The sequence below is a fragment of the Macrosteles quadrilineatus genome, unplaced genomic scaffold, assembly GCF_028750875.1.
Source record: "Macrosteles quadrilineatus isolate MER2022 unplaced genomic scaffold, UCM_ALF_1.0 Scaffold_8__2_contigs__length_117827958, whole genome shotgun sequence".
Taxonomy (NCBI): Eukaryota; Metazoa; Arthropoda; class Insecta; order Hemiptera; family Cicadellidae; genus Macrosteles; species Macrosteles quadrilineatus.
In genome coordinates this window covers 101,746,819-101,764,735 of record NW_026542601.1, presented here as the reverse complement: position 1 = coordinate 101,764,735, position 17,917 = coordinate 101,746,819, and the positions used below count along the sequence as shown (strand labels likewise).

At 31.8% G+C, this 17,917-nt stretch overlaps 1 protein-coding gene across 1 annotated transcript; it reads right to left on the bottom strand.

The window, feature by feature from the left end:
* Positions 1-1,330: 1,330 nt before the first annotated feature.
* On the bottom strand, positions 1,331-1,798 carry LOC129000618 (palmitoyl-protein thioesterase 1-like). The gene has a single exon (XM_054427580.1). The coding sequence runs from the start codon at positions 1,796-1,798 to the stop codon at positions 1,331-1,333; it is 468 nt and encodes a 155-aa protein (XP_054283555.1).
* Positions 1,799-17,917: the final 16,119 nt, after the last annotated feature.

Genomic DNA, 17,917 nt, shown 5'->3' with positions numbered 1-17,917 from the left:
AAAATTGATTTCATAAACAGCTTGAAATGTGAATGGTTTTAGCTATCAAAAGTTCGCTGGTTTCATATTGTTAATATTAAATCGCGTTAGGAATTTAAATCAAGCTGTCAAGAGTACAGCAACCTCAAAATACACAACTAAAGCTAGGCGCCCACCGGGCAACTCAGCGGGTGACGCGGCGCGGCGCGGCGCGGCGCGACGCCGTGGAAAAAAGTTGCCACGTATCCGTGCCATGTTATCTTATGGACTGACGCCCACCTAGCAACCCAGCGGGTGGCGCAACGCGGCGCGGAAAAAAAACTTCTTCTCGAATCCGGCAGTGAGAATTCGGTGGAGAATTTCTTCCTCTCGTGTTGCCGCGCCTCCGTTGAGTTGCCTGGTGGGCGCGGGGTAGAGGCACGGAAACGGCGTCTGCCCCTCGTCTGCCGCTCATTCGGGTGTTTTCGGAAAGTATCGCGAGCCCTTCGGGAGTGTTCGGGTCCGAATCGAAGTGCACTGTGCATCCCCTCCAAAAGAATAATTCTCCGCGCTGCCCCGCGCTTCCACTAGAGTTGCTTGGTGGGCGCGAACCCTGGAGAAGCGGACGGAAGTTTTTCTCCGCGTCGCGCCGTGCCGCGCCGCGCCGCGTCACCCGCTGAGTTGCCCGGTGGGCGCCTAGCTTATTTCATAAATATTATGAAAAAGTGCCACTTCACTTGTGTGTGCATTGACCAATTTGTTTACATGGGGACGCGAGGAACGGACATCTGGGGAGGGCGGCCGCTTCGGCGACCCTCGTGGCGTATCGGAAGTGGCATGTCCGTAGCGCGCCCGGTGTTCGGACTGCAAATATTGTACTGTACTTACCAACCTTCTTGTGTATAGCGTGCTTTTACTTACCAACCTTCTTGTGTAGAGTTGTTTTCGTGTGTAGATTGTGAGTTGTTTCTTCACTATGCGAGACGGCATTGAATCTAATATCAAATTTTGTGAGGAAGGAGAACAATTCCCTTGTTTGTACTAATTAAGTTGACAGAAATTAACTAACACCATTGACATTAATAGAAATAAGCAAAAACCAAAGCGTCTAGTCAACATACAGGTTGTCTCGACACTGTACCGTCCCTTCACCGCCACTTCGGTGTGCATTCAACACGCCACGTCACTGCCACGTCTGTGCTTCGTCCGTGCCACGTCTCCGCCCGACGTCCGTTCGGTGTGAATATGTCGGAGCCAACGATTTTGTCACTATTTTTTGTTTAAACCACCTACTCGTAAACTCAAGATGTCTTCCTTTTTCATCTAACTCTTTCAGCCCCATCCAGTCCTCTTTATGTTGCGATTCTCTCATTTATGTTATCTCCTTATCTTGCCCATTAGTGTAAAATCCAAACCAAGAAGAGTCTGGTGGAACCACTCTTTCATCACGTGTAAACTTGAAAAGCACCAAGTTTTTAAGCCGCAGTAGATGCGTCTTGTACTCCTCCTTCTTTTTCTTCTTTTCATTGTTAATGTCTGCGATAAACGTGTTCTTCTTGGCGTAAGTCTCGTAGTTAATCGGGTCGTGCCAGTTTTGCGCAACTACAGTGTTGCTCCGAATGATAACCAAGTATGAGATGTGTTTTGCAAGGTATAACGCCATATCATGATTCTTGATTTGCCCTACACCATAATATCCTTGGTGTTGTGATCCTATGGTTATTAGGTTAAACATAGGAGGGTGAGGACATCTTTGTGCTACTGCTCTCAAAAACTGCCCTCCCTGCGAGATCCCTAAGCCGTGGTAGCCATTTTCTAATTTCTTGTCATCGAGGATCATCCTGCAAGCTAGATTTACTTGTTTGTTCACATCCATAAACAGCGAATTCATCTTTTCCGTAAAAGGACACGAACCGATCACCAAAGAATGGATGTGGGCATCTGGTATTTCAGCTCTTATATATCGAATTATACTTTCCATATTTTCTTTTGATCGAGCGGTATCATAAATACCATGCCACAAAACAATCGGTGTAGGATTGGTGTAAGTCTCGTATTCTTCTTTGTTAGACGTAACTAGAACAAAACACGTCAGCAACACATACAAAACAACACGAAACATCGCGAGATGCTTAGTGAAACGTTCGACAGATAAAGTGAGCTAGCAGCATTTTTGCGCAAGTGTTTCATACACAAGTGTGTCATTAATCATCGTACTCGTAATGTTAGTCTAAACCATCCAAACATTTGACAAAACAACCGTAGTAAGTTTGAATAAAATATATTCAGCTGTTATTGAGTTTATGTGTTAGAAAGTTTACATTGAAGTTGATCCCAAAGAGCTTCGCTTCGCTCCGCTCAAATAATATAATAAACAAATTAAACAGTTACTAAAAAGCATTAAATAATAATCTTTTTCAAAAAACCTACTTCAAACGCTCTAAAAAGAACGAAATAATTTTAATAAAGTAAACTTTTGTAATAGTCAAGCTCACGTATTTCAAATCGGCACGGCTCTCACTGCAAATATAAATATAGTAAAGGATAGGGAGTGTATTTTGAAAATCAATGAAACATAGCTGGATAACATAAATATATAAAAACCTATGCACTGTTTTTTTTTATTATAGGAAGTATTTACTTGCATTTTATGTTTACTTCAGAATAAATAGATTATGAAACTAACACGCAAACATTTCTATATGAAAATAAAATACCCCGCCGCAGCAAACCTGCAGACTAAGTGAATTTCTATTAACCTGGCTAGATTTCTACTAAAATATACCCTGAAAATTGTCAGATTTATTTCCTATTGAAATAAAATTAATTTTAATGAGTACCTAGGCTTGCTGCTAAAGGAAGGGTATTGAGGTGTGTTTTTATTTCAAATGTTGATAGCTCAGTATAAAATAAACAAAATTGCCAAATTTGATAAAAATACATCCATACACAAGTAAGTGTGCATCAGTTTTTTATTCCCCATAAGAATAACATAAGAATTTTAAATTTAATGTTTTTTAATTATCTCCGTAACAGTTAGGCATATAACAACGCTTTAATATACTACATTACTTCTTTTTTTAAGCTCTACAAAATGGTCTGAAAAGAAATGGTGAAATTTGTGTTGTTAGGGTCAAAAGTGGGAAAAACCAATTTTTACCCCATAAAACCCCCAATTAACCCCCTTTACCAAAGTCCGATCATGCTGGTTCGCGAACTAGTCCGAATAAACGTAGGTTTACACCATTAGTCCTACATATAAAACTCAACAGTAACCATCTATTACAATAATTATAACAACCAAGATTTTAGACTTTCATTAAAATTATCTTTGCTGATACTTGCTTATAAAAAAATGTATTGGCTTTCTTTTTGTAACTACATTTTACTTTTGAAAGAAAACTTTAATTTAATATACTTAAAGAAGGTAGTCCAATAGTTTCTTTGATTTGCATCCTAAACTTAAATTAATATAAATATTGGCTGACAGTCCAGTGACTAATGTGACATTTACTTCCGTTAATTAAGCTGTACTCCTTTTCATAACAATAATTCCCTTTTCTACCGTTTTCCTTGCTATTGATTAAAACTTATTTTCAAGTTCAAGTTGTAATAAAGGTATTGCTTTTTAAAAACAAATATCTGCCATCCATATTGGTGATACATATGCTATTGTCTAAGGTTTCATATTCTTCCGGGGACCTGTATGCAAGTTTCTTTGGTTGCCTTATATTTCTATAAGCTAGGTGTAGATGAAAATGCAAAATTGAGCTACCCATCGCTTACTAACATAAAATGTGTATAAGAGGGCATCATCTAATGTCAACTTTTGCACTTCCCCCTAAACAAAAAAATCTGTCTTTTCTTCGTCTGTAACAGATAGTAAAATAACTATAATTTTTACTTATTTTTCTTGCACAGTTAAGTGGCTCCATTTATTTAAACAGGACCACTGCACTAGAGCTTTTTGCAACTTGGTTTTTACCCACATATATCTTTGTTGTAACAAAACACATGGGTAAAAACAAATGTATATGTGGAAAACTCAGGGAAATTGCCAAAATACAGCGCTGACAAAAGGAGCGTATCGCCAAGTTATGATTTACTGGCAAAACAGCATTACTGCTGAATAGAGAATTGATCCTTTTGGTCCTTGGCCAAATTGATTCAGTTAAAGAGTAATACTTCCTTTTGAAAGAATAAAACATAATCAAGGTGAGCTTTACTTGATTAAAAACGCTTTTTAAGAGAGATTTCATTAATTATATACTGTTAATATTGCTTTGCCCTCAAGACTATGAGTGTTAGGTAAGTAAGGAAGGGGCCAGCCGGTTCAGTTGAACTGCACTGGTAGAATTTAGTAAAAACTATGAACACCGCCTATTTAAAACGATCTAGGCTACAGAGCCCATAGAGAAAATAGAAAAGAGTGAATAAGTAAAATAATTATCAACACAGCTAGTTATACAAATAACTAAATTCCACGCATTGCTATTTTTGACATATTTTTTTTCTATTGTCATAAGAACCATTGAAATATGTTTTTTTAAACTTATTTTTATTTCAAACCATTTTTTATTTTAAACTGGTACTTTTATTTCAAACCACAAAACAGCCACAACGTTAGCTGGTCAGACGTTATCACAATTTTCAATCAAGCCATCAATCCCCAAAGAATCGGATTTATTTTCCCACCAAAAACAAATTCACACGACCTTCAGTTTCATTTAATTGAAAAATAACAACGTATTCGAACCTTTTATCGTCTCGGATTGAATTTATTTTCCAGTTAATTCTTCGTTTATTACTATTATTTTTAAGTTTGTGGTTGTTGTAAATAGTAAGACCTAATTGTAACCAAAGTTTCGCTGCTATTTTAATAAAGGTTTTTATTGAGAAAATTAATAATAAGCTAATAACATAATCATAAAGGATGATATAATATATATTGATTCAGTTAAAGTGTAATACTTCATTTGAAAGAATAAAACATAATCAAGATTATTAATTGGTAATATATATATATATATATATATATATATATATATATATATATATATTACTATCACATTTGTCATTAACGGGTGTAACCTTAGTTTTTTGGTGCTACTGTATAAATAGATTGACCGAAAAGCATAATACATTATAAAAAAAAAAAAAACACTCTTACAGGAAAACAATTGCATTTATTTAACATAAAGCATGCAATAAACACTATATTTTGTACTATTCCGTCGTAAACTTAAGTACACAATTCATATGAATATTACATTATTTTTATTTAACTATTATTTTTTCCCATTTAAAATATGTTAGGAAATTTACTTTTTGTTGATAATTTTTTTAGTGACAAAAATGTTTAGAAAAAGTATGTTTTGTTAAGCTTTTCACAGTTGCAATTCAGGAAGTTCAGGAATAACCGTAAAACAGCCACTTGAGATAAAAAGCCAGTGATATACTTTGGACATGCTGCAACTCGTCAGCATTATAAACTTGCACTGCTTAGTTTAGCAACGTCACTTTGTCCAACAAACAAAACTACTTCATTTAGTTGAATGCAAATTTCCTCTTCAAAAACAACACAGCTTACTCACCACTCCTTTGACTTGATTAGAATTAAATAGGAATATTTGTCTCAAATAAGGTGGTTTGGATAAATACAACACTAACTGATGTAGTATTAAACTATTTATAAAATCATTATGTTGTTAATGTTTTATGCAATTAATTAAAATTACTTAACTACTTTAATATAACAATGGTTAAATCAAAACCTAACGAGACGGTTTATTTAGGTAGTACAAAACGTTGGATATTATAAAATGCCTATTCAGTTCATTTCAGCGAATTATCCATCTAGGGAATAGTTAATCTTTTGATATATTTGATTACAGAAATTTTCTCATGCATCAGAAAACAAAGGCTTTTTCCTTCATTGGACATGATTCATGCTAATTATTTATGGTTATAATTTGTATAATTTCTTTTATTAATTCTTTCTCATCCCATAACTATATCATTACAAATACTGTGAAACTAGGCCAAATACATATTGAGCAAAAACAACCTGGTGTTAACACTTTTTTTTTTACCAAACCTTTCAAACTGAACAGTAATGTAATGCAAAATAGTAGTTAAAAAAATGGAATTTACTTTTAGTAAGAGAAGAAGAACTTTTGCAGGCAACAAAATAATTTCAACATTACCCAAGTGCAAGATGCTGTTACTTTAGATTGTGAATGGTCAGTATGACTTCGAGTTTCTGTCAAATGTGTATCTAATAGCATGGATACGAATGTAGAGGTTATTGTTAGTTATAAACAGGTTTCACGTACATATATTTTAGTTGAGCTTGTTCGGTATTTTTTGTCATGAAATATGTGTTCTTGTTTTTTTTTTTTATTATTATTATTATCAACGTAAACTCCATTTTACAATTACTAACATGATCTTATCATTAATCGCGGGTGACAGAATTCAAGCTCAGTAATAAACTTGAAAGAAGAATAAATAACGACTGTAGCTTCTGCAGAAAGAATCAAAAAATATAATAACCTATTAAAGATAACAACCAGTAAATAACTATTTAAAAAAAGATTACCAAAGTTGTGTGGTGTTTTAACAATAACAAACAATCCTAAATAAAGAATGAGATTCGTTTATAGAGTAAGGGTTGAAACATTTTTTCGTATCTTTGTTCCGTCGGTCGACCGAAGGACACGGCGTACTCTCCCAGCCCCAATATCAGTACCGAAGGTGCCGGTACCATTGACAGCGAAAGACGTCTCTTGACAAAGGCTTCAGTATGAAAGGCGAGATCACTATTGCCTCGGAAAAGGTTTCCAATCCTCTGAATTCCACTGATTGCACTTTTCCTTTTACATTAGTTTTTGATGTGAGCCCCAATATCAGTACCGAAGGTGCCGGTACCATTGACAGCGCAAGACGTTTCTTGACAAAGGCTTCACTATGAAAGGCGAGATCACTATTGCCTGGAGAAAGTTTTCCAATCCTCTGAATTCCACTGATTGCACTCTTTTCCTTTTACAGTAATTATTAATTTGAAGTTCATGTCTAAAACATGTTTTGATGTATTAGTGGCTTAAAACAAAAGACAGGGTAATGGTAGGTATCGATGATGGTGAACAATTTTAAAACTCTAAGATATACAATATCAAGTGGTTTATTTTTCTATTCCGATTGTCCAGTACCTTTATAGCATCTCATTATGTTGTTGAAGCGCATGCAATAGATAGGGGGTTTCGAGTGCCTCAATATTCGTTGATCGATTTCGTACAGATACACGCATCATTAATCAATGAGACAGACGACAACGAGTGTTCACCTTTGACCCTATGACGTCACCTATGACGTCATGTGTCTTATTAATGACCCATTAGTCACCTGCAAGTCAGCTGTAGAATATTACAACACATAATTATCACTGGAGACCATAATACAGAGAGGAACAAGAACAGTGCTTTGATGAGCGTTAATATTGATCACAGAAGATGGATGTAATTAAGTGTTCTGTGTTGATTGATTTTATGAGCTGTGAAATTTGTAATACCTGCTAAGAGTGTGATTATTGGTAGGGGTTTTAACCCTTGTGGTTCAGTCTTTTGTGCAAATACAAAAATGTGTAACTGTCCAAGTCAATAAATATTTAGTTAAGTAAATTGTTTACAACATATATTTAACACACATTACAAATGTTTCAATTTTATTATTATTTTTTTTTAGAGGTTGGCGGCCTCTTTTAACCTTGCCCGTCCACTTAGACTACAGATCTGTGCGTGGAACGTATCCAGCAAAGCAAGGGGTGAGCCGGTACAGTACAAAGGTGAACTGTACTGATAAAAGTTTGTGGCAGTGACCATGATCCGAAACCACGATACTACTGCCTTGGGCCCAAAGTCCGCGACGCTACCAACTGAGCCACCTACTCACTCTAGTTCCCTAGAATATATTCTAAAAAATATGGCAAATTAATTTTATTTTAAAACGTTTAAGTAAAATCTGTATATTTGCGAGTTTTTTTATCACATGAATAACTAACTATCCAAGATTGACTGGAATACCTCACTTTTACTAGTATTTGAAACTATATCTTTATAACTAGTAAATATATAAATGCAGAATTGTAAAAGCTTTGCAAGGAAAAACAATTATTGTTAACAATAGGTCAACAAACATTTCAATAAAAAAAATATTTTAACTTGTTTACAGTTTCTGTTGTGAAGATAAAGAGTGAAACGTGGTATATTTGTTCTTTGCCTTACCAACCCTTACAGGATTTAATGAGTGTAGGAAAACCTTTCTTGATAAGATGTGCAGGGTGAACCTTGTGTAACCACAACTCCTCTATGGTTCATATATTTTGCTGCCACTATTAGAATTAATTGCACTAGTAATATTGTTTAATATTGCGCTCTATGGCGTTGTTTAATATTGTGCTGTAGCTGGTGTTAATCAATAACCCTGAATTTGAATGTTTTTATATATTATTGCTTGCTATGCTATTAACTTTGAACTAGCTAACATCTCTAGCCAAGGTCTTCGGAATATTTAAATTGACTAGAAGTTTATTTTCAAATTTGTGTTGTTAAGTTGACTAACACATCCTGAAATTTAAAATCAAATTTTACTCTAACATCATGTATTTTCATAAACAATGTATTATATATTTACTAGAGAAAGTTATAGTGATAATTACGTCACCGATATTAACAAGGAATTATTATTGTGTCCTTTTTAATTTTGCATTCCTACAAAAACTGTATGTTTAGTTTTCAACTCAAATAAACAACTCATCATGGCAAGGCTTCAATGGGAGTTGTCAAGTTTGGACGTCATCATTTCCAAGAGAAATATATTTTTGTGATGTGACGTTCAAAATACAAAGCTTAAAAAAGTCTATTTTCAAAATTTTATTTTTACCTTAAAATTTTACCTATATTAATCATCTTTAAAATATATTACTGAATAAGCTACATAAGGTACATAAAGCCAAAAAAAAAACTCTATTTCCTATAACAACACTTTCTAAATTTTACTATTTATATATTATCTGTGTATAAGAATAATATATGTATAAGTATAAGTTATTCAACTAAAGTAAAATTTTTTTAATCGAAAGAGAGATTATTACTTTTCAGTTGTCTGATAGTACATGCAAAGTTTGGCACTCTGAACTGCATTCTGTTAATAAATTATCTTAGTATTTATTTTTTTTTTTATAAAATCCAGATTTTACATATTTGGTTTCAATTTGATAGGAAACAAACTAAAATTAAATTTTAAAAAGTCTTAATCAAATAAAGGTTCTATGAAATTGAATTTTTATTTCGCAGCAAAAACCTAGTTTATGTATGTATGAAACAACCAATATGTCATGGCATTGCATTGTGGCCTTTGTCTATGGACCTGCCTCTAACACCATCTCTGTAATTGATTACAAACATGAACCATCTTAATTACATTTATTATATAACTAGACGGATGGAAATGTACTCTATAGACTCTTACTTTTTATACTTTGGTGTTAATGCTGGCATTATAATTGTACAACAGGTAAATATGTAACTAAATAAGTACATATGTAACTGATAAGGAATTATTCCTAGGAACCTTTGGACGAAACTTAATTACAAGAGTTATTAAAACAGCTAAAAGAGTTTTTACTACGAGTTCATGAGTTTGGAAGGAACTTAAACATGACAATAGTTTTATTGGAAATTTTGTTTTATTACGCTGCTGCATGTTTCATTTTTGTACATTTAAAAAAAAATATCCTCAGACTTAACACTTCAAACATATATCCTTGTTTCTTTACTTTGTAGAATATGTTTAAGCAGTTGTGTTGATTATTGATTATTGGTAACTGTGACCATAAGTAATAACAAAATGGCATTGCAAATGGTAAAAAAAACAGGAGTTTTTTTATTATATTGAGGATGGTAGTGACGATTTCAATAATAATTTATATTTATAATTGAAAATAGGTTATTTCATCAAAAATTCTAATATTTCTGGTACAATATAAAATGCGAAAAAGAATAAAGAACAGTTTTCATTTCCCAAAAGAAATATTACCTATTGTCGAATCAAGTAAAGTAGCTTTTGAAGTACACACATACGGTGATTAAGCTACGTATTAAGTAGGTTATGTGACGCAAATGATAATATAAGTGCTAGATATTTTTCTCTTATATACACCACTTAAAATACTTGCTAAAGTTTATTGAGGCCAACTCTGGGAAAAGAGTGTATTTGAAACTCAATAGATCAAAGCGTTCCAAACATAATGAACACCTTAGTGGAGAGAAATGTTTATAAACTTGAAGTTTGATCCCACAGGAACGTTGTCGTTTATAACTCGTTAGGTGGACTTGGTCAAAGTACTCAGCATCAAGAGAAAACTAGAACCAACACCAGAATATGCTTTAATGCAGGCCGAAATGTTGACAGCTAAGCTAATATCTTATTTAAAACACAGTTTGACTAAAAGGGGTTCTGCAGAGCTAAAACTATCGTTATTGTAATATTTCTTTTGTATTGACTTGAGTGGTTTTGAAAAACAGTAGTATTACTAAAAACTGTTCGAAATAAAAGACGTTTTATTATTATTATTCTTATTTTTATTACTATAAGGTAGTTTAAAGTATGTGACCCAAAAGTAGAAATGGCTCCAATATTAAATGGTTTGAGAAACATGAAGAAGTGTTAGTATTATTGAGTTATTATTTAGTAAAATTAGTAAACGAATTATATAAAATTTACATGGGTAGTATGAAACTATGCCAGCTATTTATAAATAATTTATCTTAAGCAAGTGTTTATCTTACCAACTAGTTTTCGAAAAAAGTATTTGTTCAGTATACAGTTTTCTCTACAGACCAGGAGATAACAATACCTCAATATATTTTCAAATTAAAATTATTTGTAATACATTTACAGTAATATGGACTGCAAATAAAAAAATTGTATACTATCTTTATTATATGTAAAATGGCTGGCGTTCTATATTGGGTTACGATGAGACCTCTATTTGTAGGTGTTATTTTACTTTTAGTACTTATTTATGGGTCACTCAATGGAAGTTCCTTTTAAACTGCTAAATTCCTAAAATAGTCTATTTTGATACGATGAAAATGAAAATAGCCCACATTTATAGTTTAATCATCGTGAAAAAAACTTTCACTGAGGATTTAGTTTCAAGGATCAACGTAGTACATCTGCGTTACACTTTACATTTGTCTTACAGTTACTATATAGCATATAAATAATTATTCTTTCAAACACCGTACAACACGTTTATAGGTTAGGTTATATCCAAACATTAAACGAAAAGGGAAACGCTGCACCAGCTGATCGTAGTCATAGTATCTTTAATGTTGCCAACCTATTTTCAAGCGGATTACGTGCATAGTAAAAGCACGCATTTTTGTGTTGTATGGAATACTGGTGTGCGGCAAAAAAACCCGTGCGTCAATAAAAAGTGCGGCAAAAGTAAGTACATGCAGCAATTAGCAACTTTCTGTTCTATTATCAGAGCAAAGAAGACCACTTTGTCAGGTGACTGTAGTAAAAATGGTTTATATGTAAAAAAGTGGGTTGCATGTTAAAAATAGTGTAAATCCAATCAAAATCACAGTTTTGGTCTTTTTATTTTAAAGTAAACATTGTTTTTTCGGTACTTTCCTGAAAGGGAACATTCATTATTATCGATGATTTATTTTCGATATATCGATATTTTTGTTTCACTTCACGATTGGTATTTCTTCTGTTTAATATCTTCAAACGCATTTAAATTACGAATTAAGAACTAACCTTGTCTAGGCAAAAATAATAGCCTATATATTGGATTAGGACATGAAACTATTCTAAACTAACCTGACATAACTAACCAAACTTGCTGTATAGGCTAAGTTACTGTTTCAAAATTCCATTTGATAACAGAAGAGAAAATGCATACGGGGAATAGGCTACCAAACGGATTTTTGAAATATTACAGCAAGTTTGGTTGGTTAGGTTAGTTTAGAACAGTTTCATTTCAATATAGGCTAATATTTTTTTTTAATTGTTTGTTGATACTGAAAAATATTTATTTACTGTATCCTATATCGTACTTATCAGCTGATATGTTTCAATTATATGAAAACAATATGAAAACAAAACTATCGATATATCGAAAAAAAATCATCGATAATAATGAATGTTCCCTTTAACAGGAAAGTACCGCTTTTTTTATATTTGAAAATAAATGTAAAAGTAGGAAACATGCGTGATATCAAGCGGTGGTATAAATAGAAAGGGATTTGTTGTGAAGAAATCTCATATACCTTCCTCGAGGGTTTCCAATAAAACTTAAATCCACAGATGTTCTGTGTAAACGTACAGATAGGACATATTTCCTCTGAAGGATAAATCTGTTGCTTAAACCACTCCCAATACACGAGTGGCATTCATTGGTCTGGATTTATCAGCGGAATACATGGTCATTTTATAAGTCCTGCAGTAAAACAGTATTGTAATAACATATGTTGTTAACTTTATTTTAAAGCACTTGTAGATTTATTTAAAACTTAACTATATATACATTTATTTTTAATTGAGATTTTTGATAATGGACATTGTATTAATTAAGTCTTAAAGATAGCTTTGAAATACACATATGTATTACAATACGCACATTGACGTGAATATTATTAGGCCTATTTTTTTATTGACTACATAATAAAAAATATTTACATACTAAATTCAACTTTATCGTTACGGGCTAAGACTTATGCAAATATTGATTTAGACTATAACTTGATAAAAAAAAACGTTGGCAAAAAAGTGTATAGAATCAATTTTTATGAACCATGTATTTGTGTATTGAATTCAGTCTAACTATGCTAGAAACAAAAACACTAATCAAACCAAGTATCCTGTTAAAGAGTATTTATGGTCACTACATACTATTGCTATGTATCTTACTTAAGTGGGTTGTAGTGAATTAGTTAAAGTATTTTCTTCCTCCCTGTGAAATATGTACAGCATAATGTGTAAAATATATGTGTTGTTTGCAGTTGAATCTTACTAATATTGTAAATGTGAAAGTTTGTGTATTTGTTTGTTTGTTTGTTTGTTTGTTTGAAGTTCAATCACGCATAAACTACTGGACGGAATGGGCTGAAATTTGGCATGATGATAGCTTACATTCCCGATTAACATATAGGCATATTTTTATCTCAAAAATCCTTTCGGGCTCCGCCCCAGTGGCTCTGTAATTCCCCATGTTAACCTTATGAGTATTCATATTTAAAGGGAATTAAAGAATTTAGTCAGCTGTTTTAACTAAAAAAGTTGGTTCTATGATATGCAAAAGCGTTAAAAAGTTATAAGATTTACCAACAGGGTGCAGCACTATATTTTTTTGCATTTATGAAAACAGCTAATTTGAACTAAGCAGCCTCAAAAAACTGTGATTCGTAATGAGAACTGTCAAAGTAGGATTGTTTACAGTTATGTTTATGTTTTTCATTTCATGAATAATTTGTGATATTTTGCGAATTGTTGATAATTTATTTTTCTCTATTGTTTAGGTGAAGTGGTATAACATTATGGCTGTGGTAGATGTGTAAATTTAATAGCTATAGAATACTGTAAATTTAAAAAAGCAATTTTTATCAAACTGTGTCCTCCCTTATTGCAAACGCAAAGCTTGAGAATAACTGAAATAAGCATTTTATACTTATATTCCAACCCCGTACGAAGGACGGGTACTCGCTGCTAGTTCTTTAATATTGCTTTTAATATTACACGTTTCACCATCAAAATAGTGTATTTCAGGTGTACACATTCTAACAATAATATAAATGACAACAGAAAAAATATCCAAAGAAACTGTAAATGTACAACTGTTTGGATAGTAATTCAGTGTTCATTAAATCTCTACATTGCCAGCCAATACGAAGTATCCGCTTGGTTTTTAAATAAACTTTATTAGCTGTAGGTAAATTGAATGTCTTCAAAATTAACTAACAGGTTTCCTTTTTTAGCTCTAATTGTGAAAATAACTCATAAATTAAACACTTGTACCACAAAAACGTTACATTCTAGATAAAAACGTTAACGTTATTTGAACTGCTTTAATCGGGTTTAAAGTTATTATCTCTTAAGAGAACAAGGTTTAACACTTAATAGGAGTCTAGCTGCTTTGCCTTCTTCAGTATATTACCATGACTTCCAACCTTTTCTCCAAGCTCGCTCAAAACTTTGCCTTGAGTATAGTTAGCATACGTATTGTTCTTATTGTTTCACTTGTTGTTTCTTTTGTTTGGGCATTTATTCTAAAGCTTTGTCAGGACTAAATGAATTGACTTTTCAATTATGTTAAAAAACAGCAATTTAGTTATAAATTAGAATTTTATGGATTTTATCATTGGCTGCTAAAGGAGGATTATTTATCTTAACAGCTTTTCAGTATAGTAATAAAACCACTAATCGTACATATTTTATAGTTGTGTACAACTTAGTTCTTAAAAACGTATAGCAAAAAACAAGAATCTTTTAAAACTATATAGCTGTATATAATTTTTACCAATATTACGATAATTTAAAATGTTTTACAAAGAATATCTTAAGACTTAATAAATACAAAGGTCAGGTAATTGGGCATTTTATGACTACTCTAACGATTTTTGTAAAATATGTATAATGTTAAAATTTAAAAAAGACCATTCTTATTTTGAGAAATCGTACATATGAATATTATAATGTTTTGGTTAATTTCAATTCTTGCAGCGGTAAGGTACCTCGTACGGTCACTCAAACATTAAATTGTATTTTTCCCCAGCTGTTTATAAGATACAAGTACTACTAGTGCTTTTTCATCAAATTATAAACCTTTAGTGACAATCATATAGAGAAATGTTTGTTGTATACATAATCACACATTGTAATGTGTTTGTTGAATATATATAATAAATATTAATAAATATTGTGTATATGAGGCATACCATCTTGTACATTCATTGACACTTATAGTTTACTTTTAGCGACAAAAATAAAGTTTAATTATTTTTTATGCAAACAAATTGGAAGATATTTGAAATTATTGAATAAAGTTAAAATTTTACGAGAATCATTCTATTCTTTTTAATTTTTTTTTTACAAGAACACTTGTGTTTGATTTTTACTATGTCAATTTTATTTCATTGTAAATAGATTTGACAAATTATAATAAATAAAATACGTACCTATACACATTACCTTAAAACAGTTTTATCATCATAAATTAATTCAGCCATTTTGTCTAGTTATATTGTAGTTATTTTGAATAGTTATATTATATTATAAAACAACTCTAATATTCTTTACATTCTTTCATATCTCACCCATACATTTAAATAAAAAACACCCAATTCGCTCTGAGATGTAGATTTTATTCGGATATATTGTTCACAATAAGGCTGACTTAATTATATGATATGCAATGTAAAATAAAGAGTTTGCATCTTTGCATCATAAATTAAAGACATAGACTAAATTACCTCTGTCAATCGATGTGTTTAATAGTTTCTAAATCCTAGTGTAAAAGTATCGAATAATGAACATTGTTGCTTTTTTTAACTACATTTTGACTTTTGAAAATGTACACTCCAGTTTTATGTACTTTAAATGTTATTACAAAAAACTCAGAGGCTAAAACTGACTTTCCTTCTGTTATTCATAATTGCGAAAAGCAGATATTAGAGCGTAACAATCTCAGCTCAATTTATTTCTAAATTCTCTCACTAAAAGCAACCATTTATCTTTGTTCTGCTGTAAATTAATACTGTCTAGCGTTTAACCTAGAATTGGTCAAGTAGTAATCTACATTATTGTTAAACTGATTCATCTCTAGTATATTCAGTTAGTCTACTTCATACTGTAGCTCCACCACAAACAACCAAAGGAAATTCAAGAAAACAACTTTGCGATATATGTATAACAGTAGAGAAAAGCTTGTTTTATGATCAAACTTTTCGCTATGTCTTGAAAGTTTATCCGTTAGGTAAAACGTTTAATAATAATTAGTTAGGTAAATGTATAACAATTGTGGAAGATAGTAACTATAATATCTAATATCTAATGTATAATATCTAATTGAAGTCATAACAGCCATGCCTTTCTTGTATCCATGTGATTTTTAACTGGACAGTAATAAATAAAATAGTTAAGTAAGTAACAGAAATTGGAGCTCATCGGAAACCAAACATATAACAATACAATGCTAGGAATACATACAATTATAGCTTGTCTTTAGTTAATTATATCAATTACAATTATTATATGTGCATAACGTGAAAACGTATATGGTGTATACTATACGTTCATTACGCCATGAATTTTACGCAAGCACAAGTAAAAAAAAAAAGAGAATTTGTGCAGTGTAGGCACTTTACACTTATTCTACGTACGGGTAAAGCAAGATTGTACCCATAACTACTAATGATTGTTCGTTTGTGCTTCATTGGCTTAAATTTGCCCAGTAAACGAAATATATAGTGAAATCATTAACAGATAACAAACTCCTAAAATACCTCTTTGGGTCGCATGGGGTTTAAATGTCGCCAACTAAAATCTATTTCGCGTTCAGCTGTTTATAAATGCGTTTTTTTTTTTTTTTTTTTTTGTACTTTAACACGTAATGTAGTTCTAAGAGAAGTAGAGCTAACCTAAACAGCGCAAGATTATATGTTGACGAGTTGTAGAATGTCCATCGTATATCACTGGCTTTTTATCTCAAGTGGCTGCGTTACAGTTATTGCAGTACTCTAGAACTGTTTAGAGCTCTACAATGCACACTTTCTTAGCTTGTTTTATCCCTACATAAGATTAAGAGTCAGCAGTACTGCCGGCCATCTAAGATTTTATCCCCATAACTATGTTAATTGTTGAGTTATATTATGACATTGTTTATTAAGATAAAAGTTGGGAATATCACATTTTAAGGCTATTGACCCCCCGGATGTGATTTGCTATCTACTTTTAAATTTTGAATGTTATTATTTTGTCACAGAACAGCCGCTGTATCACAAAAAAGTTTAAAGGTTTTCTTGTGAATAGAGGTAGATCACTATAATTTATCTCGGTAATCAGTTTGCAGCGGTTTACTATTTCATTTTTTATTTATTAAATTAATAGCTTTATACACATAACTGCAATAAAACTCAGCATAATAATAACAATAACTAAATGCATCGTTTGAACTCTTATCATCTGCCTTTCTTATGTCATTAAATTTTGTAGTGTAGAAAACACCTATTATAGATTTAAATTAATTCATTTCGAGTGAATTATATCACAAAAATAATAAGCTGTAGCTGTGAAAATGTCAGTAAAGACCTTCTACAACGATCCATAATAACTGTAAAATAGTTTGTAACAATTATTGATGATATGATGATAGTCTATGACTGATGACTCTGTAAAATAAAATACAATCTAAAACTGCTTTTTAGTTTTGAAACTGATTTAGAATCTGTAACGTTTGAGGCTTAATTGATTGTTTTGCTCACTTGACCAATATGAATTAAACTACGATTTGCTAAATAGTAAATCCTTGTCTTTAATACAAGTCAAAGTAATATCTGAGTTTCAAATTCTGTTGCCACTCCATTTTCATTAATTTCTCTTTGGAATCAAATAATTTTCTTCAATTATACACTTCACTTTAGTCTCAGTTATTTAACTAATGATAAGATGATATCAATGAAAAAACAACACTTGAATAATAGAAGGATTTTGGTTACATTTGTATCCAAGTAAAACCAGAGTCACATATGAAAATAATTATCCTTTCCTCTTAAATAATAAATACTATTACTATGTCATAGGTCTCATTTTAATCCATAAGGACACAATTCGTCGAAACTCTATTAATCAAACAACGTCTTAAAAAAAAAACTTTTTCAGTTAGTGAGCA